The sequence below is a fragment of the Argopecten irradians genome, chromosome 5, assembly GCF_041381155.1.
Source record: "Argopecten irradians isolate NY chromosome 5, Ai_NY, whole genome shotgun sequence".
Taxonomy (NCBI): domain Eukaryota; kingdom Metazoa; phylum Mollusca; class Bivalvia; order Pectinida; family Pectinidae; genus Argopecten; species Argopecten irradians.
Window position 1 is genome coordinate 19,090,466 of NC_091138.1, and position 18,985 is coordinate 19,109,450.

General features: G+C 35.4%; 2 protein-coding genes across 2 annotated transcripts in view; both read right to left on the reverse strand.

Moving 5' to 3' along the window:
* Window positions 1–18,985, reverse strand: part of LOC138323124 (zinc finger ZZ-type and EF-hand domain-containing protein 1-like) — a 72,746-nt gene that overhangs the window by 38,046 nt on the left and 15,715 nt on the right. The window contains exons 20-38 of the mRNA XM_069267500.1: window positions 18,551–18,606; window positions 11,011–11,100; window positions 10,751–10,813; window positions 10,456–10,498; window positions 9,629–9,748; window positions 9,278–9,370; window positions 8,249–8,349; window positions 7,819–7,912; window positions 7,303–7,408; window positions 6,752–6,822; window positions 6,283–6,396; window positions 5,696–5,951; window positions 5,500–5,570; window positions 4,986–5,042; window positions 4,498–4,626; window positions 4,066–4,170; window positions 3,537–3,604; window positions 507–669; window positions 99–210 (exon numbers count right to left, since the gene is read on the reverse strand). Coding sequence (XP_069123601.1) covers window positions 99–210; window positions 507–669; window positions 3,537–3,604; window positions 4,066–4,170; window positions 4,498–4,626; window positions 4,986–5,042; window positions 5,500–5,570; window positions 5,696–5,951; window positions 6,283–6,396; window positions 6,752–6,822; window positions 7,303–7,408; window positions 7,819–7,912; window positions 8,249–8,349; window positions 9,278–9,370; window positions 9,629–9,748; window positions 10,456–10,498; window positions 10,751–10,813; window positions 11,011–11,100; window positions 18,551–18,606 — 1,912 coding nt within the window. The remainder of the gene's footprint in view (window positions 1–98; window positions 211–506; window positions 670–3,536; window positions 3,605–4,065; window positions 4,171–4,497; window positions 4,627–4,985; window positions 5,043–5,499; window positions 5,571–5,695; window positions 5,952–6,282; window positions 6,397–6,751; window positions 6,823–7,302; window positions 7,409–7,818; window positions 7,913–8,248; window positions 8,350–9,277; window positions 9,371–9,628; window positions 9,749–10,455; window positions 10,499–10,750; window positions 10,814–11,010; window positions 11,101–18,550; window positions 18,607–18,985) is intronic.
* On the reverse strand, window positions 12,488–17,786 carry LOC138324161 (uncharacterized). The gene is given in 7 exon segments (XM_069269245.1): window positions 12,488–13,179; window positions 13,351–13,508; window positions 14,308–14,483; window positions 14,699–14,719; window positions 14,721–16,007; window positions 16,009–16,249; window positions 17,151–17,786. Coding segments are annotated over 7 exon segments (2,970 nt in total). The 5' UTR covers window positions 17,660–17,786; the 3' UTR covers window positions 12,488–12,601.

Sequence of the window (18,985 nt, forward strand, 5' to 3'; positions counted from 1 at the left end):
GCATTATATGGTTTTATACTGGTTTGATACTCTCTACAATTACTAGTACATAGTACCATGAATTCCCAATGAAGACATTTTTTTGAATAAACACTTACATGGGTGAGAATTGAGAGTACAGCCACACATTCGACCAAGCATCTTTGTGAGACTGAGCTGGAGGTCAAACGGCCATGATAGTGGAATGTCTGGACTTCCTCGTGCTGTTACCTTGGTAACACAACATGTTACATCAAAATACCTTGGGCTATTACATAAGTAACAGAGTAAATTATTTCCAATTTCTCACCACTGACACCTTGGTAACACAACACAATACATCAAACTACCTCTCACTGTTACCTAGATTACATCTACATCACATACCTCTCACTGTTACCTAGATTACATCAAATGTGATACACGACAATAGAAACACATAATTTACTTGACAGGTAAGTTGGTTATACATTAATTTGATCCAATTTCTCTATATTCCCAATGATACTGCTGTCTTCCCTACTTACTTTAAATTTATATCCCCACTCTGTGTTACTGCTGTCGGAGTGAAACAAGAAATGGAGATGTGGTCCGCTGAAGTTTATCTGTCGTGGCCACTTGGGTGTGCCGACCTTCTGGTCAAACCTCATCTGTAGACCTTTAGCATCAGTAAATACAAGGTAGTCGTACCTGTAATCAGATACAATATCACTTAGTGAACGCCAAGTTGTATATCCAAAGATCTTGTTTTATTCAAAGTACATGAATTTTGTTGGATCATTCAGTAAATTCAACTCATTGACAAATATTGTGATAACTCTGAAGTGCTACATTATAGTTTCATCAATTTAGTCAATAAAATTTCACTGTACAATATTAAGTTTTTTTACCAAATGTTATCTAACAATGCTAGTAATGTACAGAGCTTTTATTATATAATTATCATAATATAATATGAGGTTAACTGTTTAAATGAACTGTGATTAGCTACCAGTAATCAACTTAGCTTACTAAGCTAGCTAAAAATGTATGGATTGTGTTTTACTAGGGGTACGGACAAAAGCCCCGCCGGACAAAAGCCCCTTAGGACATAAGCCCCTAGGACAAAAGCCCCTTGGACAAAAGCCCCTCCATACTAATGGAAAAGAGGACAAAAGCCCCTTCATTTTTCAAAAAAATTAAATTAAAAAAGAGGCCCATGGGCCTTAACGGTCACCCGAGTTAGAATATATAATGAAACAAATAATGAAACAAATTAAAGACATATAAACACTATATGCTGGGCCTTGAAGTTGGTCAGTTGTTTATAAATTTGACCTTTTTAGACTATGAAGAGTATTTGCTTCCATCAAACCTGTGAACTTAGAGGTATTTTTTGAAATTTTAATCATTTTGACCCTGTTTGGTCCTGCCCCTCTGGTCCCCCAGGGGGTCATCGAGGACGGATATGGATGTTTAAATGCTATATCTTAGGCTAATAATTCTAACCAAGTTTGACTCATTTCCTATGAAAATTGAGCAAAAAATGCTCATTAATGTGTTTTCCTATATAAACTATAGTAAACTTGACCCCCTCCCCAAGGGGAAACAGGAGATCCCAGGGTCATATAATTTACAATTTTTATAAACAAACTTTAAGACCTTTTCATCTATAAAGTGTATTTGATTATACCATTTCCTAGAATTTTAAAAGAATATTTTTGAAGTTTAAGCCTATTTGACCTTTTTTGGCCCCGCCCCTCTGCCCCCAGGGGATCAGCCTGGACCAATATGGATATGATATTAAAATGCTATCTCAGGCTAATAATTCTAACCAAGTTTGACTCATTTCCAATGAAAATTGAGCAAAAAATGCTTATAAATATGTTTTCTATATAAACTATAGTAAACTTGACCCCCTCCCCAGGGGGGAAACGTGAGACCCCAGGGTCATATAATTCACAATTTTTGTAAAGGACCTTAAGACCTTTCTATTTATGAAAAGTATTTGTTTCTACCATTTCCAGAATTTCAGAAGAAGATTTTTGAAGTTTTAGCCTATTTGACCCTTTTTTAGCCACGCCCCTCTGCCCCCAGGGGGTCGGCCAGAACCAATGTGTATATGATATTAAAATGCTATCTCAGGCTAATAATTCTAACCAAGTCTGACTCGTTTCCAATGAAAATTGAGCAAAAAATGTTCTAAAATGTGTTTTCCCTATATAAAGTATAGTAAACTTGACCCCCTCCCCAGGGGGAAACTTGAGACCCCAGGGTCATGTAATTCACAATTTTTGTAAAGGACCTTGAGACCTTTCTATTTATGAAAAGTATTTGATTCTACCATTTCCAGAATTTTAGAAGAAGATTTTTGAAGTTTTAGCCTATTTGACCCCTTTTGGCCCCGCCCCTAAGGCCCCTGGGGATCAGTCATAGAAAATTTGTTAATAAGATTAAATGGCCATCTCATACTGATAATTCTGACAACATTTGACTCATTTCCTACTAAAAATGACCAAATAATGCGCAAAAATGTGTTTTCTCAATATAAAGTATAGTGAACTTAACCCCCTCCCCAGGGGGAAACTAGAGACCCCAGGGTCATATAATTCACAATTTTTGTAAAGGACCTTAAGACCTTTCTATCTATGAAGAGTATTTGATTCTACCACATCTGTGAGTAGAGAAGAAGATTTTTGAAATTTTACTCAATTTTACCCCTTTTGGTCCCTCCCACAGCCCCCTGGGGGGTGGGCACCATATAATTCACAATTTTGATTGGCCTTATGCCTTAGAAGGTTTGTGCAAAATTTCATTGAAATTGCTTCAGCAGTTTTGGAGAAGAAGTCGAAAATGTAAATTGTTTACGGACATACGACGGACGACGGACGACGGACGACGCACGACGACGGACAAAAGGCGATTAGAATAGGTCACTTGAGACTTCGTCTCAGGTGACCTAAAAATATAGTAGAAAAAAATATGAAATATTTTCTTATATCAGTTGTTTTTTTCTTCAAATATACATGTAGTTCAAAATAAGACACAATGTAATAATTTACTGGATTATTGGGATTTTACTAAAAATTTGATAAATTGATTTCATGATTTATAGAAAAAAAAATGTGAAAAATTATATTGATGTTAATCTAATTATGACACTATATGATAGAAATATTTTGTAATTAAACATACTTTCCTAATTATCTATATATATAATCAATGCAAACATCAAGCTGTTAGCCTGGTAGGTGTGTTATGATAAAGTAAACATTAATGGTTTCTTGTATATATAACATTCTAATGTCTATGTATACATGTTTTTTATTCTTTCTTTGATATCAATAACTCAAAAATTAAAAGAATTCAAATGATCACATCATAATTATGCTTTTTTATTATGTTTGACACTCTTCCTGATAATACCCAAATGTATCAAATAGCAAATAAATATCTAAAAAAATAGAAATAAGAAAAAATACATTATTTTATAAAGAAGGGGCTTTTGTTCGGAGGGGCTTATGTCCGGGGGGGTATTTGTCCAGCGGGGCTTTTGTCCTACACTTGTTTTACTATACCGTCTTTCTGTTTCACATCTTGCATCAAAATCCACCATGAATTTGTCAGCACCGGGACAGCTGAAAACCTGAAAAACAATCACAAGTTGTTCTTACCTGCCTCCATTTTTAATTTGTACCCGTGTAATATATTCATTAATTTCTTATTATTTTATTTTCTGCCATCAATTTTATTTTTGTACCTATTTGAAATGGATTTTTTTTCTTCAAAACATATTTTGCAACAATGCAAAATTTAATTTTCAACCTGCATAGATTTTGATTATTTCATACCTGTGTGAAATCCTGAATACTTTTGTACCTATGTAAAATGCTGATTATTTTCGTAGCTATTAGAAATGCTTATTATTTTCGTAGCTTTGAGAAATGCTGATTACTTTAGTACCTTAGTTTGTAAAATGTGGATTATTTTGATACCTGTGTAAAATGTGGATTATTTTTGTAAGTACATGGAATGTTGATTATTTTCGTACGTACATAAAATGTTGATTATTTTCGTACTTGTGTGGAATTTTGATTATTTTCGTACCTGTGTAAAATGCTGATTATTTTCGTAGCTATGTGATGACTCCACTTCCCAGGTGCGCAGCACAATGTCCTCAGTCTGTACAGTGTCCCAGTGTTCACTACTGATCTGTTAACAGGTACAAATACATCTACTAGAAATAGTCTGGTATTAACTGTAATACAAAGACGATCAACCTTTTTATCATCCAATAACTTATTTACTATAAAAAATTTACGAGTATATCAATACAGAGTACTGAAAACCAACCTATTTTCATGTGGGATTAAGATGAGTTGGTCCAAAGGAAAGTTACTTTACATAATCATCTGTTTGGCATACATGTCCATGCTTCCATTTACTGAAGTGGGATGGGGCAGGTGGGACGGCACGAGTAACACTATGTGTCATTAAAGTTTCTATAGTGAAACACATTGTATGATATATTACACTTACATTAGGAAATAGTTTTGGGAGAGTCACAGCCAGTTTTTGTAGTTCCTGTGATAGAGGCTTGAATTTCTTTATAAGTTCAACTCTGGACTCTGAGTCACAGTAGTCACACAGGTACGTCAGCGTTAACACCTGGAATCAATGTACCATGTAATACAGAGCAAAATATACAGGTATGTCAACATCGACACCTGGAATAATAAAATACTAAATAATGTGAAATGTTGTTTTCCTGGTTGTTATTGTCTATTATTGAAATTACTGTCCATCAGTAAAGGTCAGGCCAACCAGGAATATTTCTACTTGCAAAATATTTCTAAAGTTACAAACAATGAAAGAAAATATCCATGAATATTTTATGTTCCAGAGTACTTACACAGTTATGTCATGATCAATAACTGTATAATTACAGGTATCTAATAGAAATGTTTTTTTCAGTGTCAACTTTTACGAAGAATTAAGAGGTAATATTATTTGTGCTCTTCACTTACCAACTGTCTCACCACTGTACCAAGGAGGGACGTCTCGGCTGTACCAATCAGCTCACTCTGTCAACGACAACATATTGGGTCAATTATAAGCAACAATTTATTAGGCCAATTATAAACAACAATATATTAGGTCAATTATAAACAACATACTAGGTCAATTATAAACAACAATATATTAGGTCAATTATAAACAACAATATATTAGGTCAATTATAAACAACATATTAGGTCAATTGTAAACAACATATTAGGTTAATCATAAACAACAATATATTAGGTCAATTATAAACAACAATGTATTAGGTCAATTTATATAAATAATGAATTAGGTCTCTACAAAATACTTTCAGGAAATATTACAGCACAATCAAGTTTTTTCTATCATATAAACAAATTTTCAAATAATACATGAATTTTAATGTCAATTTAACAATACTATAAATCTTTGTTAACTTCGGTGAATTTATTGATTCTTCCAATTATAACTATTCATGCAGTTTTTAATTTGACTCACAATTTTTTCCACATCCTTTTTCTGCATCAGTTGGCACGCTTCTGTAGCTCGGTCTGCTACAAAACCAGAATCTGAAAAAAGAAATTTTAACTTCATTTACTTATTCAATAAGAATGCAATCCATAGTTAATGAAAGGTCATTTGAAGATGAACATTGTATATACGTGTGATGTACCATGGTATTGATGTGACTTACACTGGGTGGTCACCTGAGAACAGACGGCCTTGATATCAGCCATGTTACTGGGGCTGGCCTTGCTACTGTCGATCTCATCAGGAGCCATTTGTGACCAGGCCCAGGCAAGAAGAGACGTCTGTAGTGACGACACGAGCTGGAGAAGGTGCACCACCTGTTCATGGCTATGTCCTCGCACCATCATCAGACAAAACTCGTGGAATGTCACATTTATCATTGTCTCCATTATCTCCAGAACAGGGTCAATGTGGAATGTCTGACAGATATAAAACATGTCATTAATCTGATCAGATGTTTAAATGTAACATTTTGCACAGGTGTTAAAAAGACAACATTTCAGGTAGATTGGTTAACTTCTGGGGTACAACGTAGTTGTGTGTCGCCTACTAGTCATAAAAACATTCCCCATACAGAACATGCAAGTACATGTACATCAAAGGACATGCAAGTATCATTAAAGGTTTTGCAAAACATGAGCAATGAACCACTTTTTTAATTTAAGATTTTCTTGATGCCAGTAAACATGCTACAAATTAGGACAGTTTGAGAGAAGTTGTCTGGTAAACAATTTGTCTAAATGAACTTACCAACACATCTGAAGGAGTTTTAGGAAGGTCAAGAAGTCCGCTGGGGTCAACCGAGCTGAAGAACTGACATAGGGACTGGAAAACTAGCATCACTGATGGAGCCTCAGACAAACTCTGTAATGTAACAACAGTAGTAGAACATCAAAGATATCTTAGCACACTTTTAATTAGAAAATTAAAACATGAAACATGGGGCATTCAATAACGACAATGAAATTCTTCAGAGATATCTGTAACTAAGATAAAAATATGAAACAGGGGCATATCAACTGAAAATGAAGGAATGTTGACAATAATTTTTATATTATCGCAAATTTGCTTTGCCTATTTTTGAAACAAGAGCCATTGTCTTATGAGTAAAGATATAGTTAATCTACCAAAAGGGGGAGGGGGGAGTGGTGCCATGACAACCCCAGGGAGCAGAATCGTGTCTGCTCCACTTTAAATACTTGTCTGTGATATTTCTTACCTCCACATTCTGCATCATACTAAACAGCTGCTTCCTCCTGGTATCCTTGTCAGGGAAGAACACAGCAGCACCTGGGACAGGTAGAGAGAATGGAGAAGCTATCATTACTTTGTTATATTTCATTACACAGATATTACAATCTCCTTTTAGAAAACTTGAAGGGTAATATTACCGGTAAAGTACTGTGATATCACAATCAATTTGATATAAGTGTATTTGTTATAATTTTGTTATACTGTGTTGTTTCTAAGTTATATATATGTTACTGATGAGATAATGAAGCTAAAATCAACATTGTCATTGAAAGGCATTGTGTATATTAATTTTGTGTGCGATTCTATTTCATTCTAGATTCAATTTAAAAGGTGATTAGAAATTGCTAAAAAATAATCGCTGCCGAAGGGTTTCAAGCTAAGGTACAGTAAAGCAATACCAAACTAAATAGTTCAATCACTGCAAAACAGTACTAGCTAGACATGAAACAGAGAAATAAATTCACCAGCAAAAACAAGTTGGTTTACAGTCATTTTTAAATTATTGAATAGACTTACCATCTATGATGAGTTGACGGCAGAGTTTGTACAGTTTGGGACTTTTATCTTTGTCCTGTCCGTCAATGACTTTACACAAGTGTTGAAACAAGGCCTCCGCAGCTATCTGTACATCAAACGAAATATGTACAGTAAATATGGAATTTGGTGTATATAAAGATATAAACAATATTGCAAAACGTCAACAGGTCTATTTGTTGTGAAAATAATAAATTGAAATGTTTACACAAACAAATCGCGGAACTAAACATTTATGAATATATAGCTATGGATCCAAAACAGTAAATTTCAACACAAGTTGCCCTGTGTATAAAGAACACTAGCCTATAAAGACCATAATGATTTCTCTTGGTCCCTTGGTTGGTTTTTATAGACAGCTTTGACTTTACACAGACAAACTACTCTGTTTAACCAAAGAATAATGAAAGTTGTTTTTTCAATTGTATCAGTTACTCGTATTTCAATCGATTGTACAGTAACAGCCTCTCTAACTTTACAGGTAAAAGTAGAACTTACTTTTCTTTCCCCAGAGAGTGATGACAGGGCGGGTAGGAGACAGTACAATAGCTGTAGGGTTAACAGGGAACACGCCTGCCACTTCTCACCAGGCCTGAACATAATTATTATAAAGTTTATCTTAATTCAACTCGTGAAACATATACTATATACTTATTTTATTGAGTAATGATCTTTTCCCAATTTTGAAATCAATCTTAAAGGACAATTAACAGAAAGCAATAACACAGCATCAAATGTTGTCTTAAATATATGTATATAAAATATACTAGAAATATTGCATTGCCTGTGTTCATCAGCTCTTCTATTACATTTATATCTCCATTTTTCTTTTTAATAAAACATGAAATGCCATTACTGGATTATTTTATGGTAGTAAAATATTTGAATATTCGTGTATATTAAAAATTGAGCAGAATTTTTTTTTTACCTTTCTCTGAAGGAGTTATACAGTTCCCAAATGGTGTCCAAAGGTGTATCAGTGAGCTCCAGGTATTCTGGACGCCCGGCAGATATTCCACGCTTGGAAGCCTATAAGTACCAACACATCATATAGTCTTTCTAATATTCATTCCGTGAAATTTTAGCATGAATTGTTTTTGAAGTTCTCAAAGTAAAGCACCATATCTGTGTCAGAGGCAAACTATGATTTTTTAAATGTGTAAGTAAAATAAGATTATTTTTATGAGCTCTTGATCTTTCAACCAACAGAAAATATAACAAAGTCATATTAAGACAACAAGTATATTTTTCTGTATAATAATGGCACAAACAATATACAGAGGGATGAGGTACTAAAATGACAGGCAAGTGTAATAAATCTACCTTCTGGCCATTGTCACATCAAAAATCATGTCAAGATATGACATAGTGTGGGACTAATTGATGGTAATACATTGTAGTACTTTACCAAAGATTTTATACCAATGTCACTTTGGTACCTGAAAAGTGATGTATTGTTTACTACCGATAAACTAAGACACATACATGTACACACTTGATACTGTGAGAGATCTAAGACACATGTACCCACCTGGTCCTGAGAGAGATCTAAGACACATGTACCCACCTGGTCCTGAGAGAGATCTAAGACACATATACCCACCTGGTCCTGAGAGAGATCTAAGACACATATACCCACCTGGTCCTGAGAGAGATCTAAGATACATGTACCCACCTGGTCCTGAGAGAGATCTAAGACACATATACCCACCTGGTACTGTGAGAGATCTAAGACACATACCTGGTCCTGAGAGAGATCTTAGACACATGTACCCACCTGGTCCTGAGAGAGATCTAAGACACATGTACCCACCTGGTCCTGAGAGAGATCTAAGACACATATACCCACCTGGTCCTGAGAGAGATCTAAGACACATGTACCCACCTGGTCCTGAGAGAGATCTAAGACACATATACCCACCTGGTCCTGTGAGAGATCTAAGACACATATACCCACCTGGTCCTGTGAGAGATCCACCAGGAACTCCAATACACATTTTATGATGTCTAGATTGGTACTGGATCTCTCTACACAGGGGGCGTGGCGAACCTGTCAATCAAATCAACTTTTCAATACACACCGATCCGAGGTAAAATACAAAACTGAATGTTCAGATGTACATATATATAATGTTATCATGCTAGCAATCAAATTTATAGACATAAAATTGATTTTAAACAGGAAAAAAATTGTGCATTAACAATAATTGTTATATTAAGGTTATTTAGCATTCTGATACGTAAGTACTTAATTTACAAATTTACTAACAGAGAACTTGTATAATAATTCCATCCAATCTTTACATACCTTATTTTCGTCCTCCTCCACTAACACAGATTTGCGTATAAAGCCGTAGAACTTAACACCTATCACACCTATCTTGTTAGCACTCTCATGTCTGGGCTCCAGGAACTTCACCAAGATATACTACAAACAAAAGTGTCATAATCTACAAACATCCAAGATATACATGTACTACAAACAGAATCATCATAATCTACAAACATCCAAGATATACTAAAAACACAATCGTCATTATCTACACACAACCAAGATATACTACAAACAGAAGTGTCATAATCTACAAACATCCAAAATATACTACAAACAGAAGTGTCATAATCTACAAACAACCAAAATATACTACAAACACAATCGTCTGACCCACAGGGTAACACAAACAGAATCAACATAACATACAACCAAGATGTCCCAATAATCAGGCTACAAATCTGACGTCCACAGGGTAACAAAGGACAATATATGTCCCAATAACAGACTTACCTGACCCACAGGGTAACAAAAGACAATACATGTCCCAATAACAGGCTTACCTGACCCACAGGGTAACAAAAGACAATACATGTCCCAATAACAGACTTACCTGACCCACAGGGTAACAAAAGACAATACATGTCCCAATAACAGGCTTACCTGATCCACAGGGTAACAAAAGACAATACATGTCCCAATAACAGACTTACCTGACCCACAGGGTAACAAAGGACAATACATGTCCCAATAACAGACTTACCTGACCCACAGGGTAACAAAAGACAATAAATGTCCCAATAACAGACTTACCTGACCCACAGGGTAACAAAAGACAATACATGTCCCAATAACAGACTTACCTGACCAACAGGATGCCATGATACTGGTACTTCTATCTCATCACTGAAAACAGAACGATAGCTGTAGTGTTTTAGGTGTTTTTTAAGTTCAACAAAAAGGCATTACAAGTGACACATATAAATTCTATGGAATTTACTTTTATATCATTAATAACTAAAGAAGCCAGAAGGCCAAAACTGGTCCACAGTAACCGAATAAATTGTAAAAATATGTACTCTAAAGCTGTTGTGATTGCAGATACAGTATTAACAGTAATGTATCTTAACTTGATAAATTAATAACTTGACGACTTACCAGTCATCCTCAAATGTGAAGTAGGCCACAGGGTTGTCAGGCTTGCCAAGTTTCCTCGCGCTTCTGAGTACAGAAGTTCTAGGTATAGAATATGTACATTTTATAGGAGAACATGTTTTTTTTTTTTTTAAAGAGAGTGAAAACATAACGTATAAGTCAATAATTCAGATTGTGTACTAAAGATCATTCAAATTTTAAATGAGTAGAATGAAGTTTTAGAAGAGCAGCAGACTACTGCATGTGAATATCAGTGTACTGACCTGACTTGGACAGAGAAATCATATTCAACCCTGCCCCAGTTGTCATACGATTGGAACCGTTCTAACTGGGAAGCCATCTCAAACTCTTTGCTGAAATGAATAATTCAACAATAAATATATTTACCAATGCATTACATTAGGTCTGTTCACTCACTTTTTAAAGACTTTCACTAAATGCAAGTTATCTCATCTAATTATGATATTTTGGACCTTGAAATAACATTGATAACCTTGACATTTGTTAACTGAGATGACATTTTTGACCTTTGTAAGCTGTGATGACATTTGTGGCCTTGAAGATAAATTGGTAATCTTGACCTTTGTTAGCTAAGCTAAGTTTACCTGTAGAGGGAATATTTTCAGGTGAAAATGTGAGGTGTGTTGTTTGAAGCACCATACTACCAAAACCGTATGACTTTATTAGGAAGTTATGAAATAGACCAGTCTTTGCTGTTGTGTCTACATGTAAATTCCTGTACAATATATATTATCCTAACTTGTCAATAGCATGAGGTGGTCTCCAGTATGTTGTACATCTACTATAAATAGAAATACCCCTAAAATAACCAAGGTAGTTCCATGGGCAATCCACCAAACATCCATTGACCATTCATATACATGCATTCGTTAACTTCTAAAATATTCTTTGATAGAAGTGGAGCTTTATGGAAAAAAAATAAGATCAACACTGATATCTACTGGGGGTATATACCAGTTGGAAGATTAGATAATTACCTGTCTCTGTATACAATATCAGTTGGAACATTAGATAATTACCTGTCTCTGTATACAATACCAGTTGGAACATTAGATAATTACCTGTCTCTGTATATACCAGTTGGAACATTAGATAATTACCTGTCTCTGTATATACCAGTTGGAACATTAGATAATTACCTGTCTCTGTATACAATACCAGTTGGAACATTAGATAATTACCTGTCTCTGTATACAATACCAGTTGGAACATAGATAATTACTTGTCTCTGTATATACCAGTTGGAACATAGATAATTACCTGTCTCTGTATATACCAGTTGGAACATTAGATAATTACCTGTCTCTGTATACAATACCAGTTGGAACATTAGATAACTACATGTCTCTCTATACAATACCAGTTGGAACATTAGATAATTACCTGTCTCTGTATATACCAAATGGAACATTAGATAATTACCTGTCTCTGTATATACCAGTTGGAACATTAGATAATTTCCTGTCTCTGTATATACCAGTTGGAACATTAGATAAGGCCAAACAAAATTAATTTCTTGTTTCTCAGGCACATTTTTCCAAAAAAGGATGAGGGAGGGAGGCTATTTTTTTTTTTTTTTACTACCTAAAAATGTGATGAGGGAGGTATTTTTTTTTTTTTTCTCAGTCACATAAATAATATACATGAATCATGTGTTTTGAAATTGTGTCAATTGTTAAATGCATAAAATGAATAAAGAAATCTAAATTTTAAACTATTGTCTTTATTTTCTGGTATTAAACTTACAATTTAAATTGAAAAACAATTGAAATACAACTTTATGTTCAATGTTAACCAGATGTACATAAGCAAGTGATCAGGACTCCCTATGTTTTAAGATTTGGTCTTTTTGCTCCCCTTTCGTTCCTCCCACACATTTCTCTTTCTTTTAAGAGCTTGTTTGTCTCTGGTGTCACAGATTTTACATATTGGATATTGGCTCTCCTTTATTACAAGGTCTGTGTCAGAGCCACAATGGAAGCACACAGGGGGAAAGCACTTCGAGCTGAAATAGGGGACTTCAATAGGAGTATCACATGTGATGTTACTTCTGACATATACTTTTGTTAACAATGCATTGATTCTCGGTGCTTTTGAAGCATCTTCTGGTTGCAGTTCCTGTAAGATGCTTCCACAAGAGTAGTGGTACATTGACAGTACCCTGGTTAAAAGTGACTGTTCGCTATTTGAAAGTTTTGAAGCAGCGTAGACAACTCTAGGTCTATTGCATTCAATGCACGCCACGGTCTGCTGGCATGTCTTTGCTGTTTGGGCTGATGGGGAAAATGGTATATTAATATGACCATGGTGAACACTAGAAGTCTTCTTTTGTCGATGAGAAGGACAGAACTCCTCACTGGTCTCCTCTATGCCATACAACTCCGAGAAGTCTTTGTAATGGCCCTCATCTCCTGCAAAAGAGAAGGTATTTCTATATTGACATTTAAATAGTATAATATTAAAGATAGAATAAAGTCTGACAAACTTTTATCCTGTATTTCCATTTAATTATCAAAGTTTTGAATTTCAGTTTTTTCATGTGCTGTACTGTTTTTGTGTGCTTGAAATTTCAGTATACGTACCTGGCACAGGATCTGGGAACGGATGGAGCTCAGCAAACTGGTCAGGGGGAAGAACAGGTGGAGGACATATTTCACAATCAGCTACACCACACTTCTTGATTGTGAAGAAATAGCTCCTGGATGTGCAGCAGTGTTCCAAAAATGCTGAAAGCTCTGGCCTGAAAAACATGCAGAAATTTTAATATTATTCAGAAAATTTGAAGATAGACAAAAAAATGAGTGAAATATGACATACATGACATACATAGCACAGAAAATGTGTACCTTGAAATCAATATTTTAATGTCAAAATGATGAATTGAAAATATAAAAAATATTTGTTTTTGTTAAAAGTGAAAAACATGTCCTTTCATACATCAGCTTTTCCCAAATACAAATCATTCAATTAGATACTCATGATAGATATTCCAGTGGTAAGCATATACAATAATTAAAAAGGTAGAACTGGCAAGTGCTATTAAATACACACACAGATACTCCAGTTCAATAGTGCCTATTAGAACACACTCACAAACATCAGAAGGAAAAAGCAAATGAAAGTAAACCACCACCAAAAGATATGTTATATTAAAAGCAAGTATGATCTAAATATTTTGATAAAGAGATAGTGTTTGCTAGCAGCTACATGCATATTAATATTTTAGATTATGCAAACTACAGACACATTGCTAGTTATTGGTGCACAAGGGTTAAGTATTTACATGTACATTTACATGTTAATGTTTCATTCCAACTGCTTAAGGAGGATACATGAATATACACATTGGCTATTTATAATATATTAAAAAGCACTTACCAAATCTTGTCCATTTTGATCTGTATCATATTTTTAGACAATAGTTATACCACATGTTATTTTTGTATATACTAAAGAATAAAAATGTTCAAACACAATGTTATAAAAATAATGGTTTATATAAAAATATAAATATTTTAATGAAAACTACTTTTAAATACCTGTCTTTCACTGCTTGCTTCAGTTCCTTCTGATGCATCTCATTGAAGTCCAGTGGTTCACCAAATCTGTCCAATGCCCCCCAAAACTCTTTCATTTCCCTGTCACTAGCAGCAGTAAAACATTTGAAAGGTTCATCTTTCAGCTGCAGTCGTTGGAAGAGTTGCGTCAGTAAAATCTAAATATATTGAAAGAAAAATGTTTTTCATCAAATTAAATGAAAGCTTTTTTTAAAGCAAAATCCATTTTACAATTTAAATGCACGCTAGATTGGTATCAATGTGTTTATATCAGAGTTTTATTTGTTAAAGTTCTACCATTTGATTCGTGTTTTGATATTAAAATGAAAAAATACACAATATTATGTGCTTTCATAAGTTTTAAGTTTAATACCTTTACTGGTTGTATACTGTCCACCCATCTCCTCATGTATGTCAGGGTACTTGTCAGCAAGTTCACGCAATTGCTTCAAACTGTTAGCAGACCTCAGCTTCCTCTCACACTCCTCTGAAGTTTCCTTCCTCATCAGTCCAACAGCCTGAAGGGCCAAGTTCAGCACAGACATGATGCGTTCTGGGGGATTTTTCCATGACGACATTGGAGGTGTCCTTGCTGCAACTATGTAGTCATAATTTCCTTTGAGAAATAGGCACAGAATTGCCAGTTGTACCGACATGTAGGTGAGGCGGTGATCTGGACCCCCATCACTGTAAATACACATGATGGGCTTCTTGTATTTGGCAGGATCTTCACTGTTCAATACTTGTGACAGTTCTGTTATATGCCGTATGGGATTTGATGGTTCCAGAACCAAGTCCTTGACACCGACATTAACTTGTCCACGGTAGAACGATCCATCCATGGTTTCAGGTATATCAATCAGCATTGTCACACTTGGAACAATGCTGAATTTTGTGAAGTCGTGGTCAGAAACAGCAAACACAGAATCCTGACCAACGATTACTCTTTTCCCTCTGTCCACTGCTGCGACAGGATGTCCAGGTTCACCAACCTTACAGTGATGTTTGTCATCCATACACACCATAACAGCGTTATCACGAAATTTGACTGCAAAGTCTTTCATATAACGAAATATTGCTGATGCATAATGCAAGTCTATATGACTTTTTCGCAATTGCCTGCTCTGTACTTGGTATTTCACATGTAAATTCCCAGTGTACTGCAATGAGTTTATTGATGAGTGGTTTTTGGGTGCAAATTGCAATCTCAACCACTGTTCAGAAGGTATGGGTGTTCCTTCTGGACAAGTACCCTTCACTTGGTTCAGAAGGTCTCTGACAGACATTGCTGTAGCCAGATGTTGTATTGTATCATGCCTCCTGTCATCAACAGCTGTCTCCACTACATTTTCAATATATGTTTTAGCGTGATCAAAAAACACAGAGTATTTGGTTGGCTGACCTTCATTATGTTCTCGTAGGTCAAGAATCACATCCGGGTCCTGTAGCTCGAAGGCCTGCTTCACTTTCTCATCAATTATCTTTTCATTTGAAGTCTCCGGTGCACTATTGTCACCAGTAAGATCTTTGTAAATGCAGCGGGCTTCCATTGGCTTAACATCACACAACAGAGTTACCTTTTGCAGGAAGTTTCTTTTCATGAACCTGGTATGGTATGTTGGTAAATCTTTGGTGATACCTTGTATTACATCATTGTTTTTTGTCAAGACGTCTTCTTTTTTGAATAGTGTTCATAGGAACTCTCCAGATGAAATTGTGTGTACCGAGGTTATTCCCTGCAGACACTCGAAACAGAATACATTTGTAGGGAAGTCCGTTCTTCAAATTGTCAATATAATGACGTCTTTGGCGTGTATCTCCTGGGGTATACTCGTCAACACATAGAGGTTTGAACTCTTCAATTTTAGACAGATGTTCTGTTAGTGGTTTGTATCGGGATGAAATTGTGGGCTTGACAATATTACTTCGGGTAAATCATCTCCACACTCCTGTGCCAAATAGTCATGTAAAAACCTCTGTAAATCATCTCACACACTGGCTGTAAGTGTATCTAGCGCAACTCCAATGCAAATGTCTTTCCTGCGCCTTCAGTGTTCCAAAGAACATTTTGTTGCCAAAATTGTAACCCTGTTTTTAAACCATATCCATGTAATAACCTCAGAAAGTTGTTCAAACGGCATTCTTGATAGGACTTCCACATAGGCCCATTTATCCATTCAAAACGTCATATTGCACTGTTATACGAATTTAGGACATTCCTATACCCCCACCCATCTATTTGTAAGTCTACCCGGTCGCCATTTTTACTCGGTTGTTACAAATTACGGAATGGTGACGGAAAGTAAAAGTATCATTATCTATGAAATATTTTGCAGTATTTCGACTAAAATGCATCAATTCATTTAAAAATTTACAGAATCAATCAGAACTAATAAAAAATACTTGTTTCCGTGCATACAAAACAACCTTGGTTACCACTATTAATATTATCTTTCCATTTGATACACCGTACTATAATTTGATAAACCGGAAGTGACGAAAATTTGAATAGGAATTAACCTACATTTGTAGATTATACAGCGATGCTATGGGTCAGCTCTTAAATGTGTGATTATTCCGCGGATTAATGTTATGTCATACCTATTCTTATACCAGGATGTGTTCATGGATAACTACTGATTCACGCTATACATGTTTTTTGACATTCTGGTAAGTTTTTCACTTGGTAATTAAGTGTCAAAGTTCCGCTCTAATTCGAGGGCGGAACTTGCGAAGACTCGTATAGGGTTCGGGCATTAGATCTCGATATTGCACATCAGAAGTTTCTCAATATCGAGATCTAATATTATTGGATTAGGGTAAACCCCAGCTGGGCTTTCTGAAGTGTTGACACAAACTTGTTGAATTGGAGATGTTTACTATTTCGGATTTTGTTGTCTGTGTTGTACATATTCGGCAATGTGAGCTTTCTACCAGCATCTATGAGAACTTGGAAAGCATTCCGTTTTTTCTCACCTGTTTTATTCCGACATTCATTTTCATGATCAGTTTTGACATTGTTTTCAGATGTAGATGCCGATGACCGTTGCACCTTGTGCAACGTTATTCTGACATAATGTCCAAACAGTTTCGCTGCTTCATTTACCTTTGAAGACATCATAACTTTGTCAAAAACGTCAGTTTTCCGTTTGCCGATAGCGGCCGACACATGATGATCCGCGAATTTTGGCGGAAATGACCAGTCGTCGGGACCAAGCGATCCATCGCACAGACCTTTGTAGAGTTCGCCAAACGAACAAGTATCACTATAATTCGAAATGATTGTCCAGGGTAAAAGAACACTCCCAGAAAAAGATATTTGAAGCGAAATCATTATTGCTGCCGTGTACCATGTGCAATCACAAGCTTCTAAAGGATAAACAAACGTTTCAATGATCTGATTTGGAGATTCTAAAACACGGATCGGTCAAGTTCCGGATAATGCGGGAACCAACGTCGGATTTTTTTTCCGGAATTTATTTTTCGGCGCGGACGTTTTATATTTTTTTGATTTCAATAAAAAGTGAGTGGTGCTGGGGGTCATATTGGGGGGTTCATATTGGATGCGGGCGGGCCTGAGAAACAAGAAATTAATTTTGTTTGGCCTAATTTACCGTATGTTCTCTGAAATATCCAAATGGAACATTAGACATTACTTACTTAATTACCTGTCTCTGTATATACCAGTTGGAACATTAGATAATTACCTGTCTCTGTATATACCAGTTGGAACATTAGATAATTACCTGTCTCTGTATATACCAGTTGGAACATTAGATAATTACCTGTCTCTGTATATACCAGTTGGGACATTAGATAATTACCTGTCTCTGTATAAAATACCAGTTGGAACATTAGATAATTACCTGTCTCTGTATACAATACCAATTGGAACATTAGATAATTACCTGTCTCTATATACAATACCAGCTGGAACATTAGATAATTACCTGTCTCTGTATATACCAGTTGGAACATTAGATAATTACCTGTCTCTGTATATTTCAGTTGGAACATTAGATAATTACCCGTCTCTGTATATACCAGTTGGAACATAAGATAATTACCTGTCTCTGTATATAACAGTTGGAACATTAGATAATTACCTGTCCTGTATATACCAGTTGGAACATAAAATAATTACCTGTCTCTGTATATACCAGTTGGAACATAAGATAATTACCTGTCTCTCTATACAATACAAGTTGGAACATTGGATAATTACCTGTCTCTGTAGACAAACACCAATCCACGTCGGGCTCCTTTCATCCCGCTCACAACCTAAGACAAATAACAGTCAGATTAAAACCAGAACATATCTGTTTTAAGTTGATGACATAAGGCGATGCATGCAAACAAATTTTCATACATACAACTTAATAATCAAATGTAGCAATGTTTAAGAATCATGTAAATCAGCCTTTTAACTAGAAATTTGTCTGTTAGACATTAAGTGCTCGCTAAATACTTCCTAGCGTTAATTTCCGCTATGAAATCATCCTTTGCAACAGGTGTATGTAGCACTTTCGCTCATTATCCTTGGAACTATTGCAAGGAGATGATTTACGCCCTTGGTGCATTGTAATAAATACTTTCCTTTACTTCATCAGAACTTTAAATCTGAAATTACTTTGAAGTTCTTTGTTACATGAAAGTGTGT